General features: G+C 44.0%; 2 protein-coding genes across 2 annotated transcripts; both read left to right on the top strand.

The window, feature by feature from the left end:
- The first annotated feature begins 341 nt into the window (after positions 1–341).
- Positions 342–19,803, top strand: megf8 (multiple EGF-like-domains 8). The gene is made up of 44 exons (XM_083917972.1): positions 342–702; positions 1,412–1,601; positions 1,721–1,884; positions 1,976–2,185; positions 2,352–2,532; positions 2,793–2,881; positions 2,985–3,198; positions 3,315–3,498; positions 3,915–4,060; positions 4,154–4,264; positions 4,384–4,535; positions 4,642–4,743; positions 4,902–5,049; positions 5,428–5,591; positions 5,980–6,183; positions 6,551–6,748; positions 6,932–7,192; positions 7,820–7,938; positions 8,047–8,178; positions 8,455–8,568; positions 8,753–8,836; positions 9,092–9,331; positions 9,418–9,602; positions 9,728–9,941; positions 10,127–10,367; positions 10,496–10,628; positions 10,771–11,021; positions 11,317–11,427; positions 11,535–11,653; positions 11,759–11,996; positions 12,092–12,263; positions 12,390–12,553; positions 12,661–12,796; positions 12,884–13,115; positions 13,210–13,336; positions 13,435–13,645; positions 13,945–14,159; positions 14,255–14,450; positions 14,580–14,748; positions 14,884–15,076; positions 15,166–15,336; positions 15,447–15,577; positions 16,268–16,400; positions 16,608–19,803. Exons 1-44 carry the CDS (start codon positions 679–681, stop codon positions 18,105–18,107), a joined length of 8,673 nt encoding a protein of 2,890 aa, XP_083774098.1. The 5' UTR covers positions 342–678; the 3' UTR covers positions 18,108–19,803.
- A 1,414-nt stretch (positions 19,804–21,217) lies between these two features.
- Positions 21,218–24,253, top strand: LOC310950306 (uncharacterized protein). The gene is made up of 3 exons (XM_083918026.1): positions 21,218–21,259; positions 21,546–22,036; positions 22,535–24,253. Exons 2-3 carry the CDS (start codon positions 21,571–21,573, stop codon positions 23,917–23,919), a joined length of 1,851 nt encoding a protein of 616 aa, XP_083774152.1. The 5' UTR covers positions 21,218–21,259; positions 21,546–21,570; the 3' UTR covers positions 23,920–24,253.
- The last annotated feature ends 1,079 nt before the right edge of the window (positions 24,254–25,332 follow it).

Below are 25,332 nucleotides of genomic sequence, written 5' to 3'. Positions count from 1 at the left end.
AGGGGCGGCTGGGGTCTCAGATGTTAGAGCAGTCACCCCAAGTAAAGAGGCTGAAGGTCTCGACCGACGTAGCGGCCGCGGGTTCGAGTCCGACCTGCCGACCCCCTCTCTCTCACCTCATCTCCTGTCTTTTCTATGTAATAAAGCCTTGAAAAACTGCCAAAAATGAATCAAAATAAAATCAAATAAATATCCAGATGTTTAAACGTTGCTTCTCGTTGCCGCTGGATGGCAGTGGTGCCACATGCCGCTGGCGGCGCTGTCTTTTGTGTTGGAAACCACCGGTTACAGCCATAAACACCAAAACAACGGGCATCTGTCCCGAAGATGGGCTGCAGAAATCGGGTCGATAATGATAAAAAAAAATCCGTTGTGAGCTGGCAGCATTTCCCACTAGTGTAGCAGCCGAGCTTCAAAAACATAAATTAGTTATTACATAACGATGAATTAAGCTTAAAAAAAGAGTTTTTCCTTGTAGGTTTCGCAGCAACTGACGACTGCGCATCTGGATTTAGCCGCTACTGCTAGCTAGCAAACAAGCTAGCGGACCACTGTTATTGATCCCGTAGAAGAAGCTACTAGCTAACTCAGCTAGCTGTCAGTCTTCAGCACCCACTGGATATAAGTTAGCTCATATGGTAGCTAGCGTTTAAAGGGTCACCGAAAATGTAAATTACCATGGGGCCAAAGAGACGGGAACTGGTGAGTGTGATGATGCAAATGTCCTAAAATAGCCAGCTAACGGTATTCGGCTAGCTATGTTAGCTTAGCAACCCACTACGTTAGCTTTGTTTTGATGCGGAGAGCCCCTTGTTGCTGATGCCAGGTAATTTATGCTTTTAGCTAGTTGGCTGTAAGTAAGACAGTTAATACGTGGTGTTGGTGAATAGCATTATTTAAATTTATATAACGCTACATGTGTCAAATCTTCCATGTAACGTTACTGTTAAGTTTGTGTGATTGGTGCACTGAGCGTACTGTAGATTGGGCTAATTGTTCACCAGAGTCCCTATTTTTTCCTCTGAGTCTCGTAATGCACTTAAAGCATTATGCATTTGGCACATTCGGGCCTGTTCAAGTCTGCAGTGCGAATGGCATAGCAGTTTACAGGTGGTGCATGTACACTTGATATGCAATCTTGCAGCAAAAAGAGAATGATGTTAACAGTATAGGGGACTGCAAGGGCCAGACATGATGATGTCGTTCGTGGGACTACCAGGCTGCATGACTCTTTCAATATGCATTATTCTTATATCCTGCTGGCAGAGTTAAGCTGTCTTGTTTTGTAGATCTAGTGGTCAATCAACTGAAATTTGGGAGGTGGGTTCATATTTGCTGCACAATGCTGCTGCATGTTTTTAGTGAGAATACGTCTGTTACTCTCTTTCACCTTTTGCCTCTGATTATTTAGGCGGTGCCAGTGATGGCCTCCCCCCTCCCTGTCTCCTTCATCCTGGTGGTTCTGCTGTTCGCTGAGTTGCCTGCATGCCAGGCAGGGGACTGCAAGGGCCACAGGCAGGTGTTGAGGGGCCCACCAGGCTACGTCACAGATGGACCAGGAAACTACTCTGTCAATGGGAACTGCGAGTGGCTAATCAAAGGTATAATGAGCCAAGATACTGTCTTGAGCACAGGAAAATTGTCGATTTAAACAATTAACTTGCAGCCAGTAGACTGTCAGTTAATCTCACTGATATTTTCCACCTTTTATATCTTCCAGCTCCCAGTAACAACCACCGCGCTGTCTTAAACTTCACCTTCATGGACACAGAGTGTACCTATGATTACTTGTTTGTGTATGATGGAGACTCCTACCAGAGCCCTCTCCTAGCCAGCCTGAGTGGCAACACTCTGCCTCAACCCATTGAAGCCAAGTCTGGCAAGGTAACCACTAATGGCACAATGAAAGTATCTCTGAAACATTATAACTATGGCTAGTATTTACTTGCCCCATTATTTAATATCTTTGTTCCAGATGCTGCTTCATCTTTTCAGTGATGCTAATTACAACCTCCTGGGTTTCAATGCAACTTACACATTCTCTGTGTGCCCTGGAGCCTGTGGCGGACATGGCCGCTGTGATTCCTCTACATCGAAGTGCCAGTGCCATCAGGGTTGGGGAGGAGCAGCTTGTTCAACCCCTCTTTGCTCCCAGGCTTGTTCTGTGAATGGCCAGTGTGACAAGGTAAGGGATGGGGAAGGTTTGATGAAGAAAGAAAGCAGTGAGGCTTTAACCAAAGGATCAATCATCCTTCCCTGAATAACTTGAATTATAGTTGTCAGTTGTGCAGTTTATTGAAACAATGATTTATTGGTCTTTTACTATTTTTCTTCTCCGTGTTTTCTCTCAGAAAGGCGAGCGGTGTCTGTGTAACCCAGGCTTCCTGGGTCACAGCTGCCAACTCGGTTTCCATGACGACAATGGGGTGGGGCAGTGGTGCCGTGTAAGTGAAGGAAACCCTTACACGCCTCCCAGGACGGGTTCTGCTGGCGTGTACCTGTCCTCCACTGGAGCCATGTACTTGTTTGGCGGTGAGAACGATATACTCTTAATTTCCTCTGATGTTTTAATATTTAATGAACAAACCAACATTTCACCCCCCGTTTTTAACACACTTGTTATGAATGAATGGTCCTTTCATTTTTCAGTAGAGTTATTAAATTGTAACTTAACCCTGCCTATAGCTTCAAATAACCTAACCAACTTTTATATTACTTGATTTTAGCTGCAGTCCTTTATTTGACATTTGAGTAACGACATCTGGGTTTCATTGTTACTTCTTTTCCTCCAGGTTTTGACTTGAACAGAGCTCTTGGTGACTTGATCAAATATAACTTCACATCCAACCAATGGGAAAGCAGATCTTATGGTCACTCCCCTGTAAGTGGTTTTATGGATACCCATACAAACACGTGAATATAAGTTCTCCCATTTATTATTTTACATTTCCTTCCTGCACTATTTGAATCTCCTATGTTGTCAGGTGGCTCGTCATTCCCACACAGCAGTAGAGTGGATGGGTAATATGGTTATATTTGGAGGAGAGCTCGCCAACGGCTCCCTGGCCAGCGATGTCTGGATGTACCGGCCACTCCAGGATGACTGGCAACAGCATGGCTTTTCAAGTTCACATGGATCTCCTAAACTGGCCAATCACGCTGCAGCTGTAGTGGATAATTATCTCTATGTATTTGGAGGTGGGTTTTACATCATGTTGTCACTTGGCAGTCTGTGCTTGGACTGGCACGTATATCCTTTAAGAAATAAATCATACTTAAGCGCCACTTTTCCTTTCTCTCTCTTTGTTTCCCAGGTCGCACTGAGGAGGATATGTTTTCCTCTTCTCTTTATCGTTTCGGCCTGCATGGCTCTGGGCGGTGGGAGACTGTTCAGCCCACTGGTGGGAAGCCCCCGGCCACGGCTGGCCATTCCATGGTGTTTCACAGCCCATCCAGGACACTGCTGGTATACGGAGGCCACAGGCCTACAACTGCCAGGTACACACCCTGTTGTGCGTTAGCATACTGCAAACAGTAATGCGCACAAAGCCATTAGAAACTTTTTTACACTACACACCTCTTCTATTTGTGGTTGTTAATAGGTAAGGGGAACAGTTTGCTGCATAGTTTTAGAGTGTGTCTCTATTTGTCTGGGGATTGCACGTGATATGTCTGTCTATTCCTGTACACATCAAGTGAAATGTAAACTATTTGTCCATTTAGATAAGATAGAACACAATAGCTGTAGGAATTAGTTAAATTTAGCACTCCAGAAAAAAATTAGATTATCAGAGGCAGAATGATTTTAATTAAATAATAAAACAAGTGAGAAGAATATTTTGAGAATTATCCATTTAGAGAAGATAAACAGCATAGATACTAAAAGTACACATGTATATTTTTACTTTTATAAGGTTTAGTGTGAGGGTGAACAACACAGACGTGTTCCACGTGGACAGGCGGTTTTGGACATCCTTCCGTTCCCGTTTCCCAGCAACTGGCCCCAGAGAGAGAGCTTTTCACTCAGCCACCGTCATTGGAAATTACATGGTGGTGTACGGTAAGCACAGAAAAAAATGAGCAGACATAATTCCCTTTAAACGGTGCCGTCCTATGTGTATTTAGCCGTTTTCTTCCTGCCCTTCTCTCGCAGGGGGAAATGTACATATTCATTACCAAGAGGAGAAATGCTATGATGAGGAGATCTTCTTTTACCATCTCGGCTGTCACCAATGGGTGTCTGCTGGGGAGAGATGGTCACTCAGTGAGTTCCTGTTGACTCTCCCAAACAGTCCATTTTTTTAATTTACAGCTTGTTTCTTGATGGTTGACACTTAAACACCTGCACATACAGCGCCTACAAAACTTGAATTTTTTTCTAAGGAGGGGATTCTGTCAGGGGACGTTACTCGCATGTTGCTGCTGTGATGGAGGGACGAGTGCTGCTGGTTGCTGGGGGTTACAGTGGTGTTGCCCGTGGAGACCTGGTGGCATACAAAGTTCCACTGTTTGTCAGTAGTGATCAAGGTGACAGGGTGAGTCAAATTGTGGACTGATACAGTCCAAGCATCCCTAACTTGAAATCAGAAAATAGGAATAATTATAATTGCGAAATTGTATGTGTGTGTGTTGCCTTATTAGGATGCTGTTTGTGCTGAGGCGCTGGACGAAAGTATGTGTCTTAAGAACCCAGAGTGCAGCTGGTGTGAAGGACGCTGTCGAGAGTACCAGCCCACTAATCCGGTAATATTTCCCTCACCACAGTCTTGTGTTTTACTCTCTTTGACATACAAGTGTATGTTAAAAATATATTATTGTTGGATCCATTACCACATTGTGAGACACTCAAATTATTTCTTTCACTTTGATGCGTCTTCATAGCCTCTATTTTGTGTTCTCAGTGTGGCAGTACTGGTTGCCTGGGCCTGGCTCGCTTCCTGTCTGATTGCCAGTCCTGTCTGGTGTTCAGTGGCACTCCAGCTTCTCTGGCCCGTGCCCCTGGTGAATTTGGCTGGTGTGTTCAGAATGAGTCCTGCCTCCCAGTGTCAGGTGAGAGCCAGGGAGGGAGGAAGGAGGGCAGAAGAGAAGGGCTAAGCCTCAGACTGAAACAAAAAAGATGTTGGGAGTCGACGTGGGAGGCACTTATGTTGGGCGTGTTTCAGAGATGGAGGACAGGGATGTGACTACACCCCGCTGAGATTGGACAGGCTACTCAGACCATGATTTGACTTGCCTGTCCAATAGCATGCTTTCTTTGGTGTAGTGCAGGTCATGTCGTTTTCCTCCTTTTGAACACACGTCACACAAAAGTCACAGATCAGGCTCCTTTCAGTACAGTAGAACACTTTAGTAAAAGGGCTGTATCATGAGATTTTTAGAGGTCAGATGTGTTCTTTGTGTGCTGACCTCTCCCTCTCGGTCTCACAGAGCGAAGTGCGTGCCGTGTGGACCAGATCTCAGGGGCGTACGGCTGGTGGGGGGAGCGTACCCTTTTCCTAACCTCCCTCCACTCCTGTCGCACCGAGAACTATGTCCCGGGACTGCACCTGCTCACCTTCCAGCACCCCCGCAACGACTCCCAGCCTGACAAGGTACGGAGTCCAAATCTCAAGTCCTAACTGTACTAGTTGTGGTTGTAACTACTTCCCCCTCTGCCTATACTTATCCCTCCTTACTTCCTCCAACTTTGCTTTGACACCTTGACTGCACAGCCGTTCTCCACCTTAAATATTATGATTGTTTCTCTTCAATTGTTAATTTCTACCTTGTGCCCATGGCTTCACAACCTCTTGACAATTCTCACTCTCTTTTTTTGCCCTCTTCCACTGTTCTGTTTTGCAATTCGCTGATAGAGAAGATTCCTTTTTCAAGTAGTTTGTCAAACTTGTGGATCAGTTTGTAGAGAATAGTGCTTCTGTTGATGTTTCTCCACTTCCATCCATCCTCCACTATCCTCCATCCTCCTCACCTCTTCGCCAGGTGTCCATCCTCCGCAGCACCACCATCATCCTTAGTCCTACCACAGAAATGGACGTAGCCCTACAGTTCAGGGGCTTCATCCACCCGTTGTGGGGAGCCCCTCCACCTGCAACCCCTCCCACAGAGTCTGTCTCCATGTGGGCTCGCATCCAGAGGCTCCACTTTGAGGCTCGAATGGCATCCGGGCCCAACTCCAGCCAACTGGTGAGGGAAAATGCGTGTTCTTTTTTTAACTTAATAGATTATTTTAAAACAAATTGCTCACTATTCTGTAGTGATTTTAGTCCCATGTGGAATAACATTGTGACATAACCTCCCATGTGTCTTTGCTTGCTATCAGTAGACCTACCATACTTGAAAGTATGTGCTTGTGTGTTGGAAATGAAACACCTGCAATAGTGTAATGAAATGTGGACACATATTGCAATAGATTGTGATTGTGTACTTTTTAAATGTACTGCCTTAAATTGAATAATGCTAATTTAATTCAAAAACATAATAACTTCTTACTTCTCCTCTCTACTTTCTCTTTCTCTGTAATTCTCTGTTCATTTTAAAACTGTCGGAGCAGGAGGTAGTGGGTCGTTGGGCAGCCCAGCAGGAGAAGGAGTTGAAGCTGCTTGCTCGCACAGATGGGAACAGACTGTTCTCTAACCTGACCAGGGGCAACCATTACCTTGTTCAGGCTGAGGGCTACCTTAACAACTCGGGCTCCGGACAGACTAGTGAGATGGCCCTGATATGGAACAGAACATTGCCTGGAGGGAGTGTGAGTATTGGCATGTTTAAACCTGTGCTTCTCAAAGAGATTTAAACTGCATAGCCAGTGAAAGTAAATAAAAAGAAATGTAGTTGTTAACTTTTACATTTACATTTTGTCATTTTTTCATTCAGTAGTAAAACAAAAGCTGAATTCATATCCCCTTTTCCCCTTAACTTGCTCTGTCTTTAGGAGATCTCCTTCCTGTTCCTGGAGCCTTATCGCTCAGGTTCCTGCTCAGTATACATGTCCTGCTTGGCCTGTCTATCGGACCAGTCTTGTGGCTGGTGCCCATCTTTGTCCCGCTGCCTGATGCGGGACAGCCCAGACCTCGAGCCCTGCCCTGAGGGAGAGAAGGGTGATGACAAGGTAGAAGGTCAGCGCCATCTGCTGTTGGCACCCCAGCACTGCACCTTGTGTGAAGAGTACAGAGACTGCTCTGCTTGTACTCAGGTACATCACAGAACACTTCATTGTAAAATACACTGGCGATCAATTATTTCAATCAAATGATTTATACTTGATTTATTCTAAAATACTGTTATTATTAGTGCTCAGAATTTGATAGAATATCAGCCGTGGCTATACCACTGCTGTACTAGCATGTATTTTTAAATAACCAAGGCACTTCAACAAAAAACTTTTCTTTTGTGAAAACAACAGTGAGCAAAATTGATCTAAAACCCCAATAGAGAATCTCTGGAAAATCCTCGGCAACAAATAATGGTTTAGAGATTGCAAGAAGAATGGACCAAGATCAAACCTGAGCAGTATAAGAAACTAGTGATGTCCTGTGGGTGCAGATGTGCTGAAGTCATTCAAAGCTGTGGCCTCGACTCTTCCTATTCATTTCTGATTCCTATATCCCAGAGAAAACATTGTTTAAATCTTCTCTTCTGACACAATGGTTACTGTTCTCTAATTATGATCACTGGTTTTTCACAAAATAAAGTTTTTTTAAAAGTGCTTTGATTATTTAAAAAAGCATGCTAGTACAGCAGTGGAATAGCCACAGCTTATATTCTATCAAATTCTGAACAATTAAAAATTTATGTGGAGCTGCTGTATTCTTGACTGCAGGACCCTTTCTGCGAGTGGCAGATAAACTTGAGTAAGAAAGGCGACTATCAGTGCAGTCGACGGGGAAGACTAGATGGATCCATACGTGACTCAAGGGGGTGTCCTAAAGTCTGCAACCAGTGAGTTGGAAAAACTATTTTTGTTACAGATTATACAGGTTTTCAACAGCAACCTACAACTCACCCTTACTGTTCTCCCCTCTCCGGACACCTTTTTGTGTTGCAAAGGAGAAAGACGTGTGGTGAGTGCCTCTCTAACTCCAGCCAGTGTGCATGGTGTGAGTCAGCCCAGGCCTGCTTCTATTTTGCTGCCTACCTCACAAAATACCCCTATGGAGAGTGCAGGGACTGGTACGACAGGTAAAATAAGGACATTTTTTTAAAAATTAAAAAAAATAAATAATTTTTAACTCACAGTTGATACAAATAATAAATATTTGTAAATTGAAGTGTTTTCTACTTAAACATGCAACAGTACACTCACATTACTTACGGTAAATAAACGACATGTCTAAATTTAAAAAAATGTAGTTTTGTGAGTGCAATTACATATACGGTATTTTGTCAGTCAATGATTTTAAATGAACCTTAAATCAATAACACAGTATTCTCTTTTCTTATTCTGTTACTCGTCAGTGTTCATTCGGTTCCGCAGTGTAAACAATGTTCAGCTTTGAACACGTGCACAGACTGCCTGAGGACATTCCAGTGTGGCTGGTGTGGTGACTACAACAATCCCACGATTGGAAAGTAAGTGAAGCCAAAATGTAACGAATGAATACTTTGACAATTACACTGTACAGAGGAAGTACATGTAGTGCCAACATATCTGATTTGAATGACTAATTGATAAATCCCTTTCATTATCAAATTTCTGATATGTTAATAGGCAATGTCTTTTTGTATTCATCATGTTTTTCATCCAACTTTTCAGATGTTTGAGGGGCGACTGGGCGGGAATGGACGACTCGTCGGTGTATAACTGCAGTGTAGCGGTAGCAGAAGCACGGGCTGCAAAGTAAGATATTTATTTTGATGCCATTAGATCTTTGTAAGCAAGTGTGCAGAGAAAAGGCAATGGGAGGGGGGCTCAAAAACATGTTTGAGTATGCAGTACGTCTTTAATTATGGCTGGGTTTCGCTTTCTGAAACCTATACATACTGTAGACCACAATGTCCACGGGACAGAACTACTACTTAGAGCTATAACACAGTGAGTAGATGGATATATTATACCTGTCCTACTTCACGTCTCCTCATGCTGCTCTTCCAGCCCAGAGCCCCAGACCTCAGCCCCGCCGCGTCCCCTAGAGATGGAGCTGGAGCTGGAGCACTTGGATGACGAAGAGCAAGATGCAATCTGGTCCTACCCCACCTGTCCTGATGTAGAGGAATGCAGGCTGGGTCTCCACAACTGTCACCTCTTCGCCACCTGCATCAACACTCCCACCTCTTATGAGTGCCACTGTGAGAGAGGTTACACAGGGGATGGCACACTTCACTGCAACCAGACGTAAGAGTCTTCAACTAAAAATCTGTTCCTCTGTTGATTCATCCTCCAACTCTCTTAACCCAAAAATCTTTTTCCTGTGACTACAGGTGCTACAATGAGTGTCGTGAAGGCCAATGTAGTGGCAGCCCGCGGTTTGAATGTGAATGTTCCCTTGGCTGGACGTCTGACCCCGCCACTCTGGTTCTCAGTGGTGTCGAATGTGATGTGGACTGTGGCTGCAACTTCCATTCCACCTGTATTACTGCACCGGGGATCTGTGATGAATGCCAGGGTGAGTCCTTTATTTACTGCTTATTTCAATATTTTGTTCTCAGTCATCTTTTGTACTTAACTAGTAATGAACCAAACCATTTTATGAGCTAAATCGTACTCAAAGCTTCCTTCTCCGTCTTTCAGATTGGACCACAGGGCCGCACTGTGAGCACTGCCGTCCAGGTAGCTTTGGTTCAGCCCTGGCTGGTGGCGGTGGATGTGTGCAGTGTGAGTGTAACGGCCATGGCGACCCTCTTCGAGGATACTGTCACAACCAGACAGGCCAGTGCTACTGCACCCACAACACTCAGGGACCACACTGTGAGTCCTGCCTGCCTGGTTATTACGGAGACCCCAGGTAAGGAGATCCTCATCATATACCTTAAGTGTAATGCACGCTTTTCTTTTATATTTGTCTGAGTTGATCAAAAACAAATTTCAAATCAAGGGTTGACGATTATAATAAGATGCTGATAGAAGCAGAAAGTGTGAAGTACACAAGAGTATTTAGTTGATTATTTCATCGCGACTTTTTTCCAACAGAAACAACGGCACATGCTACCGCCAGTGCCAGGGCCGTTCTGTGCTGCTCTCCTCCACCTCCTCCTCTGCCATGCCTCTCTCCTCTTCTCTGGGATGGCGAAGTGGCACAGAGGGGAAAGGAGGACTTTCTCATTGCCTGTGGGTTCTGTCTGTGACTGAAAACCTGGCACCTTGTCTGCCCAGACAGCTGTGTCCCCCTGTAGCTCTCACTCTACACCCGGACTCCCATACACACTGTAAAGTGAGTAGAAACACGGTCAGATTATACACACAAGAAAATGAACATGTTAGCTCTACTGCAGCATCAAACATTGTCAGTAATCCTCTCTGTGTAACTGTTCATTACATTCATTATGTTTTGTTTTACAGAGCTCCTATGTCTATGTGTTTGATGGCCTCCCTCGTTTCCTGGCCAATGGAGTCGTACATTCAGACCACAACCTGATCGGGGCATTTTGTGGCACCACAAGGACTCAGCCTATCACTGTGGAGGCCACCTCAGGTATCTGTCCATGAATTCATTCAGTCATAAACATTCTGCATGAAGAAATCTGTTTATTTGAGGTAATAGCTGGCATTTAAACACACAGAGTTGGATTTCACCTTGTCGCTTCACTATATTGTATTTTGTCTTTTACTACCAGGTGTGATCTCTGTCTACTTTGAGGCCAACGTCTCCTCAAACAAACCTCAAGGCTTCAATGCATCTTTCTGGGTGCGACGGTGTCACCAGAGCTCTGATGAGGGGGACGATGGGTCACCTGCGTGTCCAGGTTCATCCCAGTGCCAAGGGGGTCTCTGTCAGTGCCCTCAGGGATATGGTGGACCCCAATGCGACCGGGCCATGTGCCCTCAGGATTGTGGAATAGCAGAAGGAAGAGGAACTTGTAATATAGTAAGAGTTGTGATAGTTTATAATAAGAGGTTTACATTTGGTCTTATTTTTTTTTTAACATGGATCAATTATTTCTGGGACTAGATGTGTTTGGGAATTGAAATTATGTCCCAAATTTACCAGTTAGTATTAAAGTACCATCAACTTAAGTTGTAAACTGTCTGCCGTATGATTTATTTTGATGTATTAATAATGATCTTCAGCTTTAAAATGACAGCTGTCGAGTAATGTGTCTTGGTGATGTCATGTTACAGATTTTCCTAGATTGCTAACCAACATATTTTGTTTGTGTCAGTCATTGGGAGTGTGCGTGTGCGCAGACAGCTGGGCTGGCTCAGACTGCTCTGTTCCTCGGGACGCCAACAGCCTGGTCTGGGATACACTGCTGGACACACAACTGACAGTGGTAGGGCCAGAACATAAACAGGAAAAAGAAACTCAATCTACTCAATTTGTAAATCTTACACCCCAGCACACACAAACACTCATTTATTATGGACTGTTGCTCCACAGAACCAGGCCCACAGGTTCCTTCACAGGATGGGCCACACTCTGGTGTCTGGACCACAGGGCAACCTCTGGATGTATGGAGGACTCTCTCTGTCAGAGGGCATTCTGGGAAACGTCTACAGGTAGGGTCAAGTAACCCGAGGCCCTTCTGAGTGTGAAAGTTATGTGTATATAATACATGAAATGTCTACATGCGTAATAACACATTTTGTTGCTGGTTTGTCTAGATATTCTGTGTCAGAGCACCGTTGGACCCAAATGTTGACAAGCTCTGTGGAGGAAGGCTCAACTCCAAACTCTCGCTATCAACATGCATCTGCACTGCTGAGCAGTCACGAATCTGGCTCTGGAAGCCACGGAGCCACTCATGACTTCATGTTGGTCGTGGGTGGTGTCACTCAAAGCGGTGTTGCCATGGATACCTGGAGTCTCAATCTCAGCAGTTTAGTCTGGAGAGAACACAAGGTTGGGGTTAGACCTATTGTGAAAATACAAAATGACTGAAAAATCTGAAGTGTTTCTTACCTCTAGCAAATTCAATTTTCTTCCATCTCTGACAGAACACACTACTGCCCCCGGTGGCGGGCCACACTTTAACTGTACGTCGAGAGTCCTCTGTGCTGTTGATTGGAGGTTACTCTCCAGACAACGGCTTCAACCATCATCTACTAGAGTTCAGCCCTCATACTGGAAACTGGACCATTGCCCCCCACACTGGCACACCACCTACAGGTTTTGTAGGCCTTTTTTATTTTTCATTGGTTGAAACATAGTTTTTACTTTGTCAATAACTCGATTGACTGATGCACCACAACAGATGTAGCAAACTTATTTTTTCCTTATGTGTTCTTTAATCAGGTTTATATGGCCACTCAGCAGTCTACCATGAGCAGACTGATGCCATCTATGTCTTTGGAGGGTACCGCTTCCATGTGGAGACTGTGGAGCCCTCAGGCGAACTCTACAGTCTGTACTACCCCAACCTCACCTGGTCTCTGCTGGTCCCCTCACAGGGTAATAAGGTAGGCTGACATCATCTAGTCTCTATCCTAGCCAAGCATTTATCATCTTAGTCCACCGCATAAAGATAACTTATCTATTTTTGCTGTGTCATCGCTTTACTATGCAGCCCCCGTCCCGTTTCTTCCACGCTGCAGCCATGATCAAAGACACCATGGTCATTGTTGGGGGAAGGACAGAATCAGAAGACTACAGTAATTCTGTGTCTCTGTACCAGATCAACTGTAACACCTGGATACAACCAGGTGACCATCTTAATGTCTTCCTGCAGATACAATTATGGGCGAATCATAACTTGCCATACCGTAACCTTTTTATCCTCTATCCTTCAGTCTCAGTTGTAGGAGATCCAGTTAATCGGTCAGTGTCTCTTGCCATGACGAGCTGGGGCGGTCGTCTCTTCCTGTCCGGAGGCTTCAATGGTGTCACGCTTGGCAGACTCCTAACACTGTCTGTGCCCTCTGACCCCTGTGCCCTCCTGCCCACACCAGAGACCTGCAACACCACCTCAGGCAGCTGCGTCTGGTGTAGGGGGACCTGTGCTTCCTCTGATACCGCTGAGAGGTAATGCATTGGTTGAAAGAAACTCTTGAAGTTATGTGCAGCTACTAAATACAATGTGTCCAATTTTACATTTCTTCCCCTCCCTCTCTACCAGAATGGGCTGCTTCACTGGCCAATCTCCCTGTTCCCCAACCCCTCGTCAGCCAGACCAGTGTCGCAGACTAAAGACTTGCAGTGAATGCCTCGCCCGACACCCTAAAACATTCTCAAGTCCATCACAGGTGACATACAACACCCCTACTCTTAACACAATCACCAGCTGAAAGAGAGGCAGCTACTTTCTATCAACTAATACCTGTTCCTTCACTGAATTTCCCAGCCTGCACTTCAGTGTAAGTGGTGCACTAACTGTCCAGAAGGGGCCTGTATCAGCAGCTCTGTTAGCTGTACGTCTGAACATGACTGTCGGATAAACCAGAGGGAGATCTTCCTGTCCAGCAACTGCACTGAGACCAGCTGTGAAGCCTCTGACTGCCCCAAGTGTACTGCCTCTGGAAAATGCATGTGGACTCGCCAATTCAAACGCACAGGTACAGGCAGTAGTTTTGAAGAGCTTTGGGAAGTTATGAATTTATTCAAAGCTCTATAGAGATTTCCATGTAAAACAGAATTAGGGCTAAACACTACAAATTGTGATCTAGTCATTCTGACCATCACACCTAGTAGAATATACACCTTCTTGCAGAATATTACATTGGAAATAATTGTGCAGCTCAGATAAAATATGCCTTAAGGTTTCCAGCTAAATTTTTCTAATTCAAATTTATGGCATTTTTCTTCTCTTGAAGGGTTCCACTAGAAAATGTTAACTGTGTTGTGATTCCTCCAGGTGAGACAAGGCGCATCCTGAGCGTGAACCCCACCTATGACTGGACGTGTTTCAGCTACGCCCTGCTCAACGTTTCACCCATGCAGGTGGAATCTTCTCCCCCTATGCCGTGCCCTCCACCCTGCCACAGTCTCAGTAACTGCAGCCTCTGTCTGGGCTCCAGAGGCTCTGATGGGGGCTGGCAGCACTGTGTCTGGAGCATGGCTCTGCAGCAGGTAAGACAGCCCTGCTGGAGTTGCTCGAGTGTTTTTTGTGAGTTGTTCCATAAAAGTATGCTCACATACAGCTAACCTCTCTCCCCTTTCTCTAGTGCATGAGCCCGTCTTTCCTGCCCCTGCGATGTGAGGCGGGTCAGTGTGGTCGCCTGCTCTCTGGGGGAGACTCTTGCTCTCCGCAGTGCTCCCAGCTCACCCAGTGTTCCCAGTGTATTGCCAGGCCTCAGTGTGGCTGGTGTGCTACTCGGGGGGGCAATGGTGCTGGACGCTGCTTACAAGGAGGACTTGATGGTGAGAAATATCTTCATGTAGTACATGTATGTGTAGTGGAACCAGTCCTGTGTTACATTTTCCGATTAATTTAAATTTCTACTTTTCAAATCTGTGGTTCACTTACCTTCCTCCATTCTTGTCTCCAAGGTGTGAGTGAGGGTGTTTGCCCCCTGAGAAACAGCAGCTGGTCCTTCCTCCACTGCCCAGAGGAGGATGAGTGTGCTAACGGCCATCACCACTGCAACAGCACCCAGGACTGCCACGACCAAAACCAGGGATATCACTGCACCTGCAAACAGGGTTACATACTTAGCAGGTAAGATCAGGAGTTAGCATTAATGACTCAGGCACTGAAAACACAAAGTTAGTTCAAAAAATAATACTGAATTGCTTTTCATATTAACTGTACAGGTTTATCTAAATCTTCTATTTTTGTTTTTCCCTTGTACAGTGTTTCTGGTCAGTGTGGGCCAGTGTGTGCACAAGGCTGTGTGAACGGAACATGCGTGTCCCCAGGAGTTTGCCAGTGTCATTTTGGATTTGTGGGGGATAACTGCTCCTCTCAGTGCAGCTGCAACAAACACAGCAACTGCGCTGGGGTCAGCAAACCCGATGTTTGCCTTGAGTGCCACAATAACACCATAGTGAGTGCTTATAGTAAAACACATGCACATACTGTCAACAGAGTTTTCCAATGCCCACTGGTGACAATTTTTTTTTTACCCATTTCCAGGGTAAGCACTGCGAGAAGTGTAAGCCTCTGTTTGTGGGCTCTGCCAAGGGAGGCGGCACTTGTCGTCCATGTCGGGAGTTTTGCAGGGGAAACAGTGCTGTGTGTTTATCCGGAGATGAACATAAGAAGGCCCTTGAGAACCCACGGCTCTTCCCTCTGGACCCCAGCAGTGTAAGTGTCTGCCACCCTTGTGGCCTCCTGATTCTGTGTGTAAAAACAAACCCACAAGTTGTGTGCTTACTCTTGTTTTGGCGGTCCATCTTTCTTTGTCCCTTTATCAGATTCAGAACTGGGTGTCTGAGGGTCCCACAGAAGAGAATGCTGTCTGTGTGAATTGTCAGAACAACAGCGTGGGGGACAAGTGTGAGAGCTGCCTCAGTGGCTTCTTCCTGCTGCAGGGGAAGTGTGAAAAGTGAGTATTGTTTTCTGTTCAATAGTCAGTGGATCTCCATGCTGTGGCCAACATTACAATTTTTATTTATGTATTTATCTGATAGGGACAAAGCCTGTATATGAACATCAGTATAAACATATAGGCAGGTAACAGAAAATGACAAACAACATACAAAAACAAATATACATTACACAAGTTGAAAAGGACGATATACATTGTGCAACATGTCAGGTAAAATATGATCACAGTGCTGGTGAATATGTAGGGCACTTCCTTATTGCATGGTAGGCCGTTCCAATATTGACTGCCCTTTATTGACAGTACCGGTCGTCTAAATGATATGCTCTCGCAGCTTAAGAAATTGTATTTTTCATAATGTTACAATGATGAAATGATAGAGTTTTTTAATAAAATACTTTTATGGCTTTCTTGAAAAGTAATTTTGATTTTAAGTGATGTCCTATCTCTAAGTGACCAGTTGGTAAAAAAAATACTTAAGTGTTTCTTCTTCTTTTAAAAAGGTGAGGAAAAGGTTCAGTTGTCTCAGTTAGTGGTAGCGTCCACATTGTTCATGACCTTATTGTTTTCATTTGAAAAACCTGGAAAATAACTCGGAGAGAGTTGGCTTTTAATAAAGCTCTGTTTTCTCCTCGTTAGTGTTTGGATTTTCTCCTTTTTATTTTTTCTATGCTCTCCTCTTCATTGCAGGTGTCAATGTAATGGCCATGCAGACACATGTAATGAACACGATGGTACAGGTTGCCCCTGCCAAAACAACACAGAGACCTCCTCCTGTCTCAGCAGCCCTCAGAGTGACCGGAAAGACTGCTACAGGCAACAGGTATACATACTCATTTCAGATAGGGAAGAAGGGTTTCCGCTTTGCAAATGACGACATATTGGCCTTCGTCACAGTATAATCTTTGATTTTCTTTCACTACATTGATAAAACCAATATTTAGAATTGGGAAAAAAAGTTTGTGATTTTGTTTTATTCATTGCTGAATTTTGCTCAAAGTGTTTTTGCTGTGCTTTTTTTTCTATTCAGTGTGCCAAGTGCAAAGACTCCTTCAATGGCACACCGGTGAATGGGCGTCAGTGCTACCGCCAGTTCAACGTGGACACAGAGTGCTGCTTCGACCCCACGTCCCAGACCAACTGCTTCCACGATCCCACCATTCGCAACCTGCCCAGGGGGCGTACAGTCTTTTTCTCCGCGCAGCCAAAGTTCACCAATGTGGACATTCGGGTCACCATTGATGTTACCTTTGGCGAGGTGGAGGTGTATGTGTCCAACTCTCATGACATTTTCATTGTTGACGTAGACCGAAACACAGGGATTCACACCATCAAGATTGAGGAGGAGTCAGCGACTCGTGGGACAACGACTGGTGTAGATAAGGATTCACCTCCGTCCCCTATAAAGGTGTTTGCCAATGCCTCATCCAGTCTTGGGGGCCCCGTGCTCTCCCACAACCCACTGCAGTTGCAAGCGAAAGCCCCAGGGGCAGAGAGAGAAATTACAGAGGAGCGGGCTGAAGGACTCATCACCTATATTACTGTGTGGAAACCACAGACAGTGCTGATTGTCCGTGGTGTTCGAGACCGTGTGGTCATCACCTTCCCCCATGAGGTGCACTCCCTGAAATCCAGCCGCTTCTACATTGCTCTAAGAGGTGTGGGAACTGACGAGAGACAGGGAGAGTCCCAGGGCCTGCTGTTTCTACGACAGGACCAAGCCCACATCGATCTTTTTGTCTTCTTCTCTGTTTTCTTCTCCTGCTTTTTCCTCTTTCTGTCCGTCTGCGTCCTCCTGTGGAAGGTTAAGCAGTTCCTGGACTTCCGTCGGGAGCAACGTCGTCACATTCAGGAGATGACCAAGATGGCGTCAAGGCCCTTTGCTAAACTCACCATATACCTTGAGCCAGAGGAGCCTCAGCTCATCTACCTGCCTTCAACTGGTGGAGGCGTGGGGGGCCCCACTGTATCGCTTGCTCATGCCCGCACTGGCAAGTTAGGAGGAGTGGTGGTGGGCCAGAGGGGCAGGGCGGGAGCTGTTTCCTACAAACATGACCCGAGCTCCGGACAGACAGCCCACCACCACCATCACCTCACTCTGGGTGGAGGGGGCAACGGTAGCCAGCACCTACCGCTGCACTACTTGAACACCCACCACTATGCTAGCACCACGTCTGGCACCCCGGCCTCACACCATCACCATCCATCCACGTACAGTGGCTACCAGCACTTTTGCCGCTCTGACCCCTTCCTTTCTCAGCTCATGGGCTTTTCTTATTCCACCTTTAAGGTCGGGCCCATCACCCTGGAGCCCACTGATGATGGCATGGCTGGGGTGGCCACTGTCCTCTTCCAGTTGCCTGGGGGTGTTTTGGCTCCAAATCGTGCCTGTCTGGGCTCTGCACTGGTTACTTTGCGTCAGAACCTACAAGAATACTGTGGCCATGGCAACGGAGGGGGACACCCGGGGGCTGGAGGCGGGCGCAAGGGGCTCCTAGGGCATCAACACCTGACCACTATGGCAATGTAGGGAAGCGATGATATAATTTAAAAGAGGACAGGGATGAAAGAGATGAGATACATCTGTAAAATGTTTGATATATGATAAATTAATTTTTTGAAAGCTGTAAGGCAAAAACAAAGTCCAAAAGAAGGAGTTGTGACAGAGTCAGTTAAAATGAGCATTTAGAACAGAGTTGTACATACACTGTATAATGAGTTATTAAGTGTCTTTTATTGTATTATGTATTGCTGTACTGTACTTCAGTGCTTCACATGACCAAGCCAGCTGTCTCTAGAATGCACTACAACTGCTATACGTATCAAGAAAACTATGTTGCATCCTGTCTGTGATCACTAAAGAGGTATGAGCACACTTAACATTCAGTCTCCTACACAGACTGAAGCTGGACTGATGCCAAAATCCTTCTCACTGACCAACAAAGGTGTTACAAATACAGACGCTCTCTTTGGAACCAACATGTGCTTTATACCCCAAAAAGTGACAATCAAAGTTGCCATTGAGAACAAAAGACTTTCAGATTGGTTCAGCATTATGTGCAAGATTTTGATTGTCAGCTCAGCGCAGGTAAAAAAAAAAAAAAAGAAGAAGTCAAAGTTGCTTGTGAGATGGTTTTTATATCATAGTCAATATGAGTGATTAATAATTGTAACTCAGTATATGGCAGGCTTCGAAGCTACAGTTCATGTTAAACAGACTCCTGAGTATGTTTCTGCAAAGTCATTCAACGGCTCTGTTACACTTTTGTTTGTGTTTCTGCTCATCTGCCTTCACTTCTTGCCTTGTCTGTAAGTCGACTGGCTTACACTTGATAACCGCAACATGTTTTACATTTTGTTTCATGAATTGTTTTTGTAAAAAAAAAAAGGAAGGATAATGTTTTCAATATTTGTCTTCAGTTCCTTACACTCTAATAATTTAATAACACAACAGAACACGTCCATTTAATTGAAGAAATTATGTCATTTTGAAACATTTGGTTACATTTCGTTGACATGTAATGTATGTTGGTGTTTGGCTAGTTTCGCTGGACTGCTTTTTTTCAGGCATTTTGTGTGCTTAGATGATTGTATTAGCCAATCATACTTACAATTTGATAGGAAAAAAATGGTTGTGGGAAAAAGAATACAGTATGGAAAATGTTACTCTATTGAGATTACATTGATAATGGAAAGAGTTCTCCTGGTGAGAGATTTCGAGAAGACTTGACCGCATTTTTATTTGCAATAAGAGACTGAATAACTTGTTCACTGTTTGGTGTTGACGTTAGTATTTTTTGTTTTCTCTTCGTCTTTCTTTTTGCACTGCATGGAGGCAATGAGCCCCATTATTCACGTGAAACACTAAGAGGGGATGTCGTCCAGCCTCAGATGGCACACAGTGTCATGGATGAACTCACACTGATGCTACTGGTTTCTTATCGGATGAACAAAATCATGATTATGAACTGAATACTCCCAGCATAACTAAGGAAACTAACGCTCAAATAAATACTGTCACTATTTATAAAAAGCCCTCCACAAATAAGCATTAATACTGTTTTTTTGTCGTGTATCTTTGTGTATGTTCTTTTTTTTAACATATTTTTGTACATAACTTTTGTTGTGTCTGTTTTTTGTTTTCAAAGAAGGGAACAGTGTTCTACAGAGGATTGCGTCAAGATTTTCTGTCCTGAGTTGGCTGAAATAAAGTCTGTGGAAAATGATTACAAGTGTGTGTTTTGTACAGAAGAGAAAATCGTGATATCAAAGAACAGTTGGGACATGACACCTAGAAAAAAACATGTTTAGTACTGCAATGTTAACAAAAAATATGCTGCCATAATGTAAATATATCATTTTTAATATAGAAATATAATTGAAAGGTCAGAATTGTGCTTTTCTATTATTGAAAAAACATTGATTGATATTATATTGAGACTAACCTAGAGCTACTGTAGGTTATTGGGAAAAGCCTACAGCTTAATTACATTTGGTAGTATCAAAGTACTGGAGCTTTATAAAAACAGATCTACAATCAGGTTACAAATGTGTTGGTATGTGTTCAGTGACTTTTTCTATACCAGCACTGTGTGCAGGTTGTTTATAATAAAAAAGAAAAAAATCTTAATTTTGAGTGCTTAAAACTTAGTTTTATTTTTACATGGTATCTAAGGAGATATCAGAATTGTTTCTCTTTCATACTAGTATTGTAATGAACTTTAAAACTATGATAATATGATATGATAATGACAACCTTATATTGAATGGTAATTAAGCTACAGTACTGAATATATATAGGCCTGCTGAAATACATTTTTTGTCATTTTAAAAAATCTTTATGAACCAAACCAATTAGTAATATTCAGACATCACAGCTTGAACAAAGGCTAAGGGAATTACTTACTAGTATGATTTTGCTAAATAGATACACATTATTCATCATTTATTCATCTTCAACCGCTTGTCCCTGTCGGGGTCATGGGGGGCTGGAGCCGATCCCAGCTGACATCGGGCGTGAGGTGGGGTACATCCTGGACAGGACGCCAGTCTATCGCAGGCCTCATAGAGACGAACAGAGACAGACAACCATTCACACCTACGGGCAGTTTTAGAGTCATCAATTAACCTAACACGTGCATGTCTTTGGACTGTGGGAGGAAACCGGAGAACCCGGAAGCAAACCCACGCAGACACGGGGAGAACATGCAAACTCCGCACAGAAAGGCCCCAGCCGGGATGCGAACCTGGAACCTTCTTGCTGTGAGGAGACAGTGCTAACCACAAATGATTCTGGTGAATAAAATAATTGATAGGTCAATTAAAGATAGACTTGACATCTTTTATTTGTTACTTTCAAAGAAGTCAGACGTATTTGGAATAAATTGGATCCCTTATTTAATTAATGTTGCCTTTTTGAGAGAGGGGTTGAGCTTGTGGCAAGATCCACTTACCAATTAAAAATATTTCCAAATAAAATAAAAGTAAAATATTATTAAAACAATGTTTTGTTGTTGCTTTCCCTTTAATTACTTCGTGGGCTGTTACCTAGACAACATCGATCTGCGCTGATTGGTTAAAACCGGAAGAAGTGCGCTGCCTCTTCCTGTGTTACCATCACTACAAACTAATGTAGCCTGACGTTAGCACTAAATATTTGGCTGACTCGCTACATTTTCAAGGGTAAGTATTTTCTTTATTTAACATACAAAAGCTGGATGACAGTTGACAGCTGCGTAGCTAACAGAAAACCACAGTAAACGGTCCATTGTGTTAATAATGCTGCTAGACTAAGGCGGCCGTTAGTTTAGCTTAGCTAAGATGCTAACGCTGGATAACCGAGAGATTACTAAAATGGAGCATATTAGCGCATGCTTATGTTTATGTATCGCTTGTATTGCCTTGTATGTGGCTGTCTTTGCCTTCCAAGATATTTTTACCCCAACAAATGCGTTCCTCTGGTCCACAGCCCACTACACACCAATGGTGACAACATGAAGATTAAATCTGCCAAGAAGTCTCTGCTCAACAAAGCAAAGAGAGGAGAGAAACAACACGATGTGGTCAAAACTGAGCATGAAGTCAAGCTGGAGGGTGAAGTAGAGGAAGCTTGTCATGAACTGGACACTAATGGATGTGGTCTAAACATCCAAATCAAGGAGGAACCGCACTCACAGGAGATTAGTGAGGAGCACAGTGGAGACTCATTCAGCTGTTTAGACACTAAGCCGGACACTGTGGCATCCAGATCAGATGTTCACCATCAACAGGGATGCGTGAAGGACGAGTGTGACTCTGACCATCAACCAGAATACGGTAACACTGAATCTGCTGTCAAGGAGGAGTGTATTAAAGAAGAAAGGGACACTTGGGTTAAAGAAGAGAGAGAGATTGAGGAAGAAGAGGAGGGAGCAGGCAACGTCCAGGAAGATTATGGAGAGGGCGAAGAGGTCTCCACAGGTAGGAACCTGTAGCTTGTAAAAATCACGCAATCCATTGGTATAATTTGCTTTTTGTTTTGTTGTTTTTGATCAGATGTAGCAAATATTCAGATCCAAAAAGCTGTTATAAGTGTAATAGAACCTCACAGGTGACCACTTTTTTGCCATTTGTGGAACTGCGTTTTTAGTAATGTTGGTCTTACTGGAAGTGTCAAACTTGACTGTCTTTTAATTTAAACAATTTGTTTTTTTCATTTGCTGTTTTGCTTCTGTACCTGCATTTGTATTCACCTTCTTGCAAAAATGAATCTGTGTCAGACACTATGGTGGATATAGCATTGATATCTTAGAAATATTTTTTTAAAGTGCATTACTAGTATGTGCAATGACCTAACTCTGCTTCTCATACCTTTAAACCAGTATATTCCACATGTATGTACAGGGAAGTGTAAGATCATAATCATTACCCTTTTTTAACACGCTTTGCTTTCTATGTGTGTCTTCCTCTCCTACTTAGAATCATCAACTGACTTCTATCCATGTCCTCACTGCACTGTCTCCTTTACTGACTTGGACTTCTTGGAGAAACATGTCAAGTGGGTCCATCAGAAAGAGTATCTTGCCAAGCTGAAAGATTGCCTCTCAAGCCGCACACTAAATCTCATCCCTAAACACACCTGCACTGTCTGCAGCAGCACCTTTAACTCTAAAGTACACCTTAGGGTCCATGTACGTGAAGCCCACCCTTCTGCACCTCCCCGCAGGCTTCATCCCTGTCCAACCTGCGCACGCAGCTTCCAGTACCTTAAGAATCTGAAGAATCACTGTCAGCGCTGGCATAAAATGTCTGTGGTTACCAGAGGAGGGCATCTCAGCTGCGCTGACTGTGGCAAGAGCTTCAAAGCTACCTGGGGTCAAGGGCCTCATTTATGTCATGAACCACATAACACAGAATCTGAGGATAAGCCAATCTGCCTGGACATTGGTGTGCAGTGTACAGAATGTGGCAAGAAGATGGGCACACCTCAAAGCCTGGAGGATCACATGCGCACCCACACAGGTGACCGGCCATTTGCCTGCAAGGATTGTGGCAGGAGGTTTGTCGAGCGCAGTGGTTGGCGGCAACACATGAAGATACACACAGGGGAGAAGACGTACAAATGCCAAGTGTGTGGGAAGGCTTTTTTAAGGTCACACCACCTCAAGTGCCACTTAACCACACACTCTGGCAAGAAGGAATATTCTTGTTCTGAATGTGGAAAAGAGTTTGGGTTCAAGTCAAGTCTGGATCTCCACGTAAGGACACACTCCAGTGAGAAACCCTTCCACTGCACTGTGTGCGGGAAGAACTTTAACACTAAGAAAAACCTGAGGGTTCACACCAAACTTCACTCCAAAGAGAAAGCTCACCAGTGTGGAGACTGTGGGCTGAAGATCGGCGATCTTGGGGCTTTGAAAATACACCTGCGGACACACACCGGAGAAAGGCCTTACCACTGCACAGTCTGCGGCAATAGGTTCATTCGCCTTGCACATCTGCGAAACCACCAACGCACCCACACTGGTGAGAGACCTTACAAATGCACGGAATGCGACAAGAGTTTCACTCAGTCTGGCGACCTGGTGAAGCATAAGAGGATTCACTCTGGGGAGAAGCCGTTTGAATGCCCAGACTGCCACAATCGTTACATCTCCTCTGGTGATCTGGGCAAGCACAGGAGGAGTCACACTAACCTGCGTCCCTACACATGTCAAGAATGTGGGAAAAGCTTTCGCTTGTCAGGCCATTTGAAAACTCACATGTTAACTCACACAGGGGAGAAGCCATACTCCTGCCCAAACTGCCTCCGCAGGTTTGCTCGCTCTCACCATCTTTCTGGGCATGTGGCTAAATGTCGCTAAGCTTTCATGAGAGGACTCTACTGTAAATAAGCTATGCTGATTTGAAGTGGCAATTATGGGAGCTCTATCCAGGCTTCTGCTAGGTTTTTTGATGAATGTGTTAAAGTAATATTCATATCTGTATATCATTATTTATATGAACTATGAACTTCTGTAACCCTTTTGACTCAGATGACAGTTTTAAGTTATAATGGAAAGTAAATAGGACACATGATGGTTGTTATTGCATAGAACTTCTTTAAAGCACTACTGCAGGTCTTGTATGATTTTGTGCAGGGTAGGTCTAAACTGGTTTTGCAAGACACTATTATAATGAAGGCTTAAGGACATGGTATGAGGCACAATTCAGTGGGACGTGCAGATAACTGATTATTTTTTCTCCACAGATCAGGCTGTATCATTTGTAAAAATGTAATAAATTATTTAATGAATGCATGGACACTGTGTGTGATGCTACTTTGTGTTAAGTCACTGTGAGAGGCCACAAAGAGGATGGCCATATTTCACTAGAAACTGAAAACTAGAGAATTCGCTTGTAGAAATTCTAAAAACAAAATTGGATTCAATGCAACTTCTGACTTTTTAATAGGTATTTTTGCTTCAAAGACATACCTGGGGCTGACCTGGGTGTGCGGTTAAAAGAAGGAGAATCGGTTTGAGGATTTATTTAGTCAACTTTTGCTTCATGAAACAATCATCACATGATGTGAATTGTGATGCTCTCCTTTTCTGTTTTACTGAAAAACCAAGTGGTCTTTTATTGGACTTCCAGCTATGAATTTACTTTATTAGACTTAAATTGGTTCACTCTATTGCCTATAATGGGCAGGATAAGTGTAAAGCAACTGCATAGTAACCATAAAGTTCCTCAACACTAAAGCACTATCATTCTATAGACCTTTTCAAAGTTGTAAACATAAACATTTGTGAATGACATCAGCTGACAGGAAGTTAACAAGGCCTTGGTCCTGTTGCCTAGCAATTGGATTGTATTGAAAAGGTCTATAGAGCTTCCTCTGTGTTATTGAAAACAGGCAACATGTGACGACATTTTTACAATTTCTGGGTTCATGAAAACTGTGAGATGTAAAGATGAAGTTAAGTTTTTTTATTTTATTGCACAACCAAAAAGGCATACATCATATTTAAGATAATACAAGTTTTATACAGTATAAACGCCCGAGCGAGTGACAGCAATAACAGATAAATATGATTAAAAATAATATATCGCGAGTACAAGCGGCCGAAATGGGTTTTCTCAGGAGGGTGGCTGGAGTCTCCCTTAGAGATAGGGTGAGAAGTTCGGCCATCCGTGAGGAACTCGGAGTAGAGCCGCTGCTCCTTAGCGTTGAAAGGAGCCAGTTGAGGTGGTTCAGGATCATCTAGTAAGGATGCCCCCTGGGCGCCTCCCTA

Source organism: Echiichthys vipera, assembly GCF_963691815.1.
Source record: "Echiichthys vipera genome assembly, chromosome: 8".
Lineage (NCBI taxonomy): Eukaryota > Metazoa > Chordata > Actinopteri > Perciformes > Trachinidae > Echiichthys > Echiichthys vipera.
The sequence above is the reverse complement of the archived record's forward strand: the minus strand, read 5'-3'. Positions and strand labels throughout refer to the sequence as shown.

Bases quoted from the DNA above. Each gene is read 5' to 3' on its own strand.
- megf8 (XM_083917972.1), top strand. From the start codon at position 679: ATGGGGCCAAAGAGACGGGAACTG. The intron at 4,061-4,153 runs GTAAGCACAGAA...CTTCTCTCGCAG, and splicing joins AAATTACATGGTGGTGTACG to GGGGAAATGTACATATTCAT. The intron at 13,116-13,209 runs GTAATGCATTGG...CCTCTCTACCAG, and splicing joins TCCTCTGATACCGCTGAGAG to AATGGGCTGCTTCACTGGCC.
- LOC310950306 (XM_083918026.1), top strand. From the start codon at position 21,571: ATGAAGATTAAATCTGCCAAGAAGTCTCTGCTCAACAAAGCAAAGAGA. The intron at 22,037-22,534 runs GTAGGAACCTGT...TCTCCTACTTAG, and splicing joins GGGCGAAGAGGTCTCCACAG to AATCATCAACTGACTTCTAT.